At 38.5% G+C, this 8,146-nt stretch overlaps 1 protein-coding gene across 2 annotated transcripts in view; it reads right to left on the bottom strand.

The window, feature by feature from the left end:
* Positions 1 to 2,211: 2,211 nt before the first annotated feature.
* Positions 2,212 to 8,146, bottom strand: part of pemt (phosphatidylethanolamine N-methyltransferase) — a 138,196-nt gene continuing 132,261 nt past the window's right edge. Inside the window, exons 7-8 of one of the 2 annotated variants that reach the window (XM_014003446.1) lie at positions 5,852 to 5,947; positions 2,212 to 3,388 (exon numbers count right to left, since the gene is read on the bottom strand). In XM_014003446.1, coding sequence (XP_013858900.1) covers positions 3,334 to 3,388; positions 5,852 to 5,947 — 151 coding nt within the window. In that variant the 3' untranslated portion in view covers positions 2,212 to 3,333. The remainder of the gene's footprint in view (positions 3,389 to 5,851; positions 5,948 to 8,146) is intronic. The other variant, XM_014003447.1, reaches the window with a different exon arrangement.

The following is an 8,146-nucleotide window of genomic DNA, read 5'->3' as shown; positions in this document are numbered from 1 at the left end:
TGTCAGAGCAGGATGAGTCAGTGCAACATCAATCAAATGAGAGAGAGGGTGGAGGTGATTGCTGCATGGGGGGTGTGTGTGGGTGGAGTAGTTTATTTTTCCTGTAATACTTCATTATAGTTTTTTTAAGACAAAGCTAATTGAAAGGGGCGCCGAGCAGAGTTACAACCTGGGGTTACAAATAATTACTTATTTTTCTGCTGCAGTTTGGTGCCCCCCCACTATACTGAAGCAGAGGCAGGTGCTCCACCCTGCAGCGATTTATGGGTAGAGTAGTTTATTTTTCCTGCAATACTTCATTATTTGTTTTTAAGTCAAAGCTAATTGAAAGGGGCGCCGAGCAGATTTACAACCTGGGGTTACAAATAATTACTTATTTTTCTGCTGCAGTTTGGTGCCCCCTCCAACAGATGGCGCTCTAGGTGACTGCCTTATTCGCCCATGCCTAGAGCTGGCTCTGTCTGGAAGCGTGTTGTTATTGGATGAATGAGCCTGTAAAACCAAGACAAACACTGAATAGCACTTCACAGACATATTCTCTTCTCACATTTTCCTAACCTGTAGTTTGGTTGAGGAAAACTGGTACCAATGCTTTCTTTAGACACAATCTTTGTGTATATTCTGCTTTTACAAGATTAAATTAGTAACAGATGCAGAATACCATAATGGTCCAGTTGCTCTCATTGTTAATAAATTGCCTATCTGCTCCGTAATCCCAAGGTTTAACTCTGGTTCAACAGGTAAACATAAGGTCTTGACTTTCTTCAAAGAGGTTATCTTGGCCATCATTTATGGTGCATTCAACACATTTACAAGTAGGAAAACAGGATTTCAATGTTTCACCAAAGAAAAACAAGTTAAAAAACATAGATGAAAATGAATTTTACTCTGGAGAAGTGACATAATTTCCGACAGAAAATCTGAACGACTCACCGGTTGAATTATTTTCAAACCAGTGGGTCAGGACGAGGCTACTCTGTTTTCTGATTTTGCTCTCAAGTAGGGCTGCCACAAATGATTATTTTTATAGTCAACTAATCACAGATTATTATTTTTTGATTAGTCAACTAATCAGATCATACATTAACTGAATATAAAACATAAAGCTTATCGCGCCAGAATGCAGCTGCTGTTATATAACCATCCTTAGATTTAACCTATATGCTAACTAAAAAAAATTGCCGTGGAAGGCAAGTTCTGCCTTCTAGAATGGGAGGCAGTGCTTTCAGTTATCAAGCTCCTTTCTTGTGGAACCATTTTCCAGTTTCTGTCCGTGAGGCTGAAACTTTTTCTACTTTTAAGATTAGACTAAAGACTTTCCTTTTTGATAAATCCTATAGTTAGACTTAGGTTTCCTGAATTATTCTTCATTTCTGCTGCTWTAGACTTAGACTGCTGGAGCARAAACTGAGCACATTTCCTCACTCTGCTGTTGTCTTTAGTCTCTCTTCTCTACATAATTGTTGTAATTATTTCTATCAATAACATGTTTTTTCTTTTTGTCTTTTTCTCAGAAGTAGATGCACCTGGACCTCTTCTTCTGTGTTTGGCTGTGTCTCTTTCCTGTCCCCCAACCCAGCCGGTCGAGGCAGATGGCCGCCTGTTCTGAGCCTGGTTCTGCTGGAGGTTTCTTCCTGATTAGCAGGGAGTTTTTCCTCTCCTCTGTTTGCTCAAGATGGGAGACTGTGATGAAGTGAGTCAACACAATCTGCTGGCTTCCTRTTTAGATTGTTATTTTTTCATGTACAGTGCCCTGAGACAACGTATGTTGTGACTTGGCGCTATATAAATAAACTGAATTGAATTGAATTGCCTTGCAGATATTGCATTGCACAAGTTTCTCTTTCATTTTCTTAAAATGATCCCACACTTTTGAGCTCTGTTGCCGGGTAGCCATGATACCAGAGCCTGTCTGTATAATGTCTTGTGACGTCCACGGCCTACCCCAGTTACCACTACTGTGCATGTGTGTCAAGGACAGAAAGGCAGATGCAGCAGTGGAAGGTGTCAAAGCAGTTTGGAGAATAAAAACAAAGTAAAAAACACAAAAAAATGGCTAATCGACTATTAAATTAGTCATCGACTATTTTAATAGTCAATTAGTCATTGACTTGTCGACTAATCATGGCAGCCCTACTCTCAAGTACAGTAAAATGAATATTTTACCATTTTTTAAATTCATTCATATTTATTGGTAAAAAATAAGACAAATACAAAAAAGGGATTTATTTTCACAAGTTGTTGGATGTTGTAGTAGCTTAACAACTTGACATTTCATTGAATCACTGGACTACAAAAGTGCATCACATTCGCGCTTCAGTTCTACAGCCAGAATGAGAAGTAGAATCGCCTTAATAGGACTAATTTTGGGGACTCATGCATGAAATTCTTCCCACACACCTGCCTCTAGGAATACTTATGTAAACTCTTGGCTTAAGTGCTTCCATTAACACTCAGGATCTGTTGAGTCACAAAGAAAGAAGCACCTTGTGTTCTGCCTCATTATTTTATTACATAAAAAACAATCCATCGACAAAAAAGAAACCATGTGTGCTGTTCAGTTTGACAGAAAATGCATTAATTTCTTATAAATCAATTTCCATTATAGGTCTTTTGACAAGACTTGAACGTTTGAGAGATATCTTAGTTTTGCGCAAAGAACAAAAATAATCAGAACTTTTGGACTGGGATGAATTAATGAGAGTTTTGAAATGATGTGTTATATTAAAAAAATMTTCTAACAAAAATCATAGTTCTTACTAAGTGGGAAAAATATAACTAAATCAATTTGGAACAACACATTTGAAAAGTTAGGAATATTAACAGGTCATAACACAGCCAATCTTTCAAAGGAGGRTGCTTTGTTCTAATATGGTTCTATTGGATGACATTCATTCATCTGATCCATGTAGAGTATCAGGTCTCATCCYCATTTTATGCTGCTCAAATATGTACTTTAAACAGCCCCGTCTAGACCCATAAAAGGTTTCAGCTATTTCCACATGATGTGAGTAATTCTCAACAGACCTTACTGTGTAAAACAGATAAAATTCTTTCAGATATAAAATTAATATTCTCACCTGCTAAATTTCACTCACTTCCCTTTACTTAACATTCTTAGAACAGCAAGTCACATGTTGAATACAGCTTTTCGTTAATTAAAAAAGGTAAATTGGACCAAAAACATGGATGGTTTTTTTTCTTTCCTTTTTTGTTTCCATGTGGATAATCAGCAAATCACTAAGATGTTATTAAGTCTATCCTTCTGTCCACAGGAGTGGATGGGAATCCTCAGCACAAACCAGGAGCAGGAACTGCCTCAGAGGGATACGATCAGTCATGCTTTGGGTGCTGATTTCTCTGCAGATAGATCTGTTCGGTGAATGGTCTGTAAATACAGAAGAACAAACATGTGACGGGACAATAAATGGGAGAATGTAACGTGGTACCACTCTGTGCCAGGAGCACCTGTGTGAGTGTGTGCTGAACCGTGAAGGAACTCAGATGAATGAGTGTGTATGACAGGAAGGTTTCTTCATGTGTTCCTCTGCTCTGCTGAGAGATAAGACACCCTGATGGGAAAAATCATCTGACAAGGGCCTGGGAACTGAGCAGGGGTGAGACGGTTTCTCTGGCACTCTACTGATGAACTGACACCAAACCTCTGAATCACCTGATGCGTTTGAAAAGTGTGTGTGTGACAGAGGGGTGTAGAAAATATTAGTGTTGTGTTGGGGCAATAATTGGCCTTTTCTGGGTCAGAGACAGAATTTAACAGAACAGTTAATCCTGGATTAAACCAGTAGACAAAGTTATCTGTTTGCCTCCTTTGCTCAAATGATGTGTGATTGAAATCTAGGCTTGTTTAAAGTCATATAAATGTACAAACATYCATTTGGACAATTATACAAAACTAGTTTTGCAGACAATGATTTGCTAACAAATTAAAACTGAATCAAATTAACAAAAGTCAAATATCTGGAAAATATCTGAGGTGCTTTTCATTCCAATAGTTATTGAACTCACTGGAAGTCTGAAAAATGGAACCCACTTGGGAATGGTAACACTTCTTCGCAAACTGTTTTTTAAAGATAAGCCAAGAGTTGAGCTGGGCAGACATAAACGGTTGATATGATATTACCGTGTTGTTGTGTTAGGGTAAAAATAGCTATCTGTTTAGCCTTGTGTCAGAGCTCACTGCTGCTTTTTGTTTTTATATCGGATTGGTTATGAGCTTAAAAGGTTGAGCGGCATTCAGCCACAATGCCTGTTCGCRGCAGGGCTCCTGCATCTATCCAACTGATAATTTACCTATTTAAATCACCATGTGAGCTAATATCCCACCGGACACCCTAATCCGTATACACACCGAATGAGACCATTCAGAATCTCTGCAAGAGATGAACAACAAATATAAAGTATGAATCTTTCACATTCACAGCATGTGGTAAAATCTGACACAAGCCTTCCCCACAGTTCACAGGTTGATGCRAAATAACATGACGGTAGATTAGTGTTACCACTGCGACACATGCACCTGCACTCTTAATGTCTTACTGCAAAACGTTTTCAAGCAAGAGCATCTTTGGCTCCACCATGGCCAACATATCTTTTCAGTTTGAGCTTAAAAAGGTGAATTTCATATTCCACTTGTGGTTAAACAAAACAAACAAAACTGAATGATTGATCTGGAGAGACAAGATGAAAAAAAAACTTCCTGCTATTATTGAGGAAGCTTAAAAAGTAGAAAGACGGTTGAATAAATGTGAGCAAAACAAACAAGAGAAAAAGGCAAGTTGTGATTTCTGTATAGTAATTAAATGGGTACACATCCTTCAGTTGTGGCTGTGTGTCGGTGCTGAATGATACAAGTGATGCATGCAGGTTCACACGGCAGGTTAACCCTGCCGATTTTTGCCCTTCTGATAATTTTAAGGGTGCTCAGAATAGCATAATGGCTCTAAAGATAATTTTAGCAGATCTTCCTGACATGTGTGGTGAGTTAAGAGTGATCTAATCAGCTCGAAAGGATGTCGGGACCGCTTCAATCTCAAATCGGGATATTCAACATGTTGGATTTTTTTGGCCCGACATTCCAGCGTGTGGTGTCTAAATGAGCTTTCAACCTGTTGAATGTGAAAAAAACTGCCATGACTCACCAGAAAGACCTATGGACATAGTAGAAGTTAGTTTGAATTTTTTTTTCTCTGTTAAAAATTGTCCACAAATGATCAACACTGCGTCTTTCTCATCTGAAATGTTTACTCAGAACTTATGTCCGATCTCTGGAGGTCATGCATGATTTTACATCTGAACGTTCATGAATGAAATGTGTCCGTGTGTGGTGTGTTGTCTCTTGCCGTGTGGCTGTACACCACACACTGTAGGACCAAACCTGGTATGTACATGATTTTTTTATCCTCAGGAGTGGGGTCTCTCAGTCTTTGAAAATCGGCCAACAATTCTTAAATCTTGTCATGCAAACCAGGCCTTAGTAATGACAGTCTACTGCTTARGTCAAGTAGACAACAAGACCCCCCCCCACCAATGGTGTTCCACCATATTAGGACTGGTCTTTGGTTCTCAAAGAAAAGCAGGTGTTTATACCAGAAACAGTCCTAAAAAGATAACAAATACAAGTAAACACACAGACACACACAGGTATATGAATATGCTCCAACACATACAATCATGTGTCAGTACAAAAAAATGACAGTGTACGCATGATTGTGTATGAAAATAAAGGTAAAACCAGATGTTTGCATACACAGTACAGAAGCAATTAATAGTTGAAGGACACCCTTTAATTTCAGAAAGAAAAGTTAAAATCCATCCATCCATCATCTTTTACCTCTTCTTCCTTTCAGGGTCACTGGTGCCTATATGGTGCATGTTACTGTGAKAGGGGCAGGGTARACCCCGGACAGGTCGCAAGTCCATCACAGGGCTACATGGAGACAAACAAGACAAACAACRATTCACCCTTTCACTCACACCAAGGAACAATTTAGAGTTACCAAACAGAGAAAAACTAGAAATTAGAAAAAATTCAGGTTTTTGTTCTATGGCAGGAAACCGGAGTGTCCAGAAAATCCATGCACGCATGGAGAGAACATGCAAACACTTCCCAGAAAGGTCCCTGGCCGGGATTTGATACGGCAACCTTCTTGCTGGGAGGCAACAGTTCTACCAACTGAGACACTGTGCTTTTCGAAAAAGGAAAATGACTTAATACCCAGCAAGCAATGGGTGAGGACGCCTATCAATGTTCAGAACATGGCCGACATCTTGAAAGCCACCAAATATAGCCACCGAATGGCTATTCATTTGTCCTTTTCTTTCTGAAAGGAAAGGGTGTCCTCTGACTTTTGACTCAGACCTCATAAAAAAGATGCAGGCCTCTATATTTTCTCACCATTTGGCATTAAATCAGACCAAACCTTTCCTGTACTAGAATCCCAAAATATTATCTATTTGCTAAATGTTTGAATAATAAGAGATAACTTTATATTGTCATACATTTTCTTACACCAAGATTACTATGCCTTTAAAGTAGAGATATCATGCTTTTAAATCCTTCCTTTTCACATATAAATCATTAAGTTGGGGTCTATATAAAGTAGAATTACAATGCTTTGGTCTGAATTCCTTCTTGTTCTAATTTTACAGCCCCTCTTTCACCCCTTTTCTGAACAGTMTCTCAAAGCAGCTGGTTTTGTTCCTGTTCCTTTAAGGGGCTTCAAGGTCCACCCCCTTCAGCTTCTAGATCTGTCCACTCTGGTTTAAGGGGTGGGGGGTTAACATTTTCTAGCAGAGTAGAAACATTTTATTTACAATTTAATTAAAATATGTCAACAACAGAATACCAGTCCATCCAGTCTTACATGTTGGAGCCAGAGTTTGACCCAGAACCAAAGCAGAATTTAGAGCAGCAAACTTTGGTTGGTAAGTCCAGACCTTATTTGGCAATTCTGTGCAGATAATRTGATGTAATAGCTCAGAAAATGTCATAGAAAATAGATCAAACTGAACGGGCTGAAAAACATGAGCCAAAAAGTATATAAKGATAACTTTGCAGCACCAGAAAAGCCTAAATTCAACTTTTTTGCACACTTACAGACTCCAGGTACACAACAAAATGCAATTAGCAGCTAAAAAAAATTGGATTTTGCATGATATGTCCCCTTTAGTCTAATCTTAAAAGTAGACAGAGTGTCAGCCTCACGGACAGAAACTGGAAGTTGGTTCCACAAGAGAGGAGCTTGATAACTGAAAGCCCTGCCTCCCATTCTACATTTAGAAACTTGAGGAACCACAAGTAAACCTGCAGTCTGAGAGTGAAGTGCTCTGTTAGGAAAGTATGGTACAATAAGATCTTTAATATAAGATGGAGCTTGGTTGTTGAGAGCTTTGTATGTTAGGAGTAATATTTTAAATTCTCTTCTGAATTTGACAGGGAGCTAATGAACAGAATCTAAAACTGGAGAAATATGATCTCTCCTTCCAACTCTCATTAAAACTCTAGCAGCAGCATTTTGGATTAACTGAAAACTCTTTTGAATTTTTTGGATGCCCATATAATAAAGAATTACAATAATCCAGCCTAGACAAGATAAATGCATGAATCAGTTTTTCCGCATCATTTTTGGACAAGATGTTTCTAATTTTAGTGATATTACGCAGGTGGAAGAAGGTTGTCCGGGTAACATTTTTAATGTGGGGGTTAAAAAACATATCCTGATCAAAAATAACACCAAGGTTCTTTACATTCGAACTGGAGGCCAGATTAATGCCATCCAGAGAAGGTGAAAGGCTGTAAAGGTGATCCCTAAGATGTTCAGGTTCAAAAACCATAACCTCTGTCTTATCTGAGTTTAGAACAAGAAAATTAAGATTCATCCAATGTCCTGATGCATCTCAGTAATCCAGGTAAAAAAATCAAAAAGAAAAAAATTGTATAGGTCTTCTGGACGGGTTCTTCTTTAATGAAACGTTTCGTCTCTCCTCCAAGAGACTTCTTCAGTCTGAGAGTTTCAGGCAAAATTCAAGCTTGAGTCATCCAAGAGTCATCCAAGTTTTTATGTCGTTAAGACATGCTTGTAGTTTAAGTAACTGGTTGGATTCATCAGGTTTCATGGATAAATAT

The sequence above is a fragment of the Austrofundulus limnaeus genome, unplaced genomic scaffold (assembly GCF_001266775.1).
Source record: "Austrofundulus limnaeus strain Quisiro unplaced genomic scaffold, Austrofundulus_limnaeus-1.0 Scaffold19, whole genome shotgun sequence".
Classification (NCBI taxonomy): domain Eukaryota; kingdom Metazoa; phylum Chordata; class Actinopteri; order Cyprinodontiformes; family Rivulidae; genus Austrofundulus; species Austrofundulus limnaeus.
This window is presented reverse-complemented; position numbering and strand designations above follow the sequence as displayed.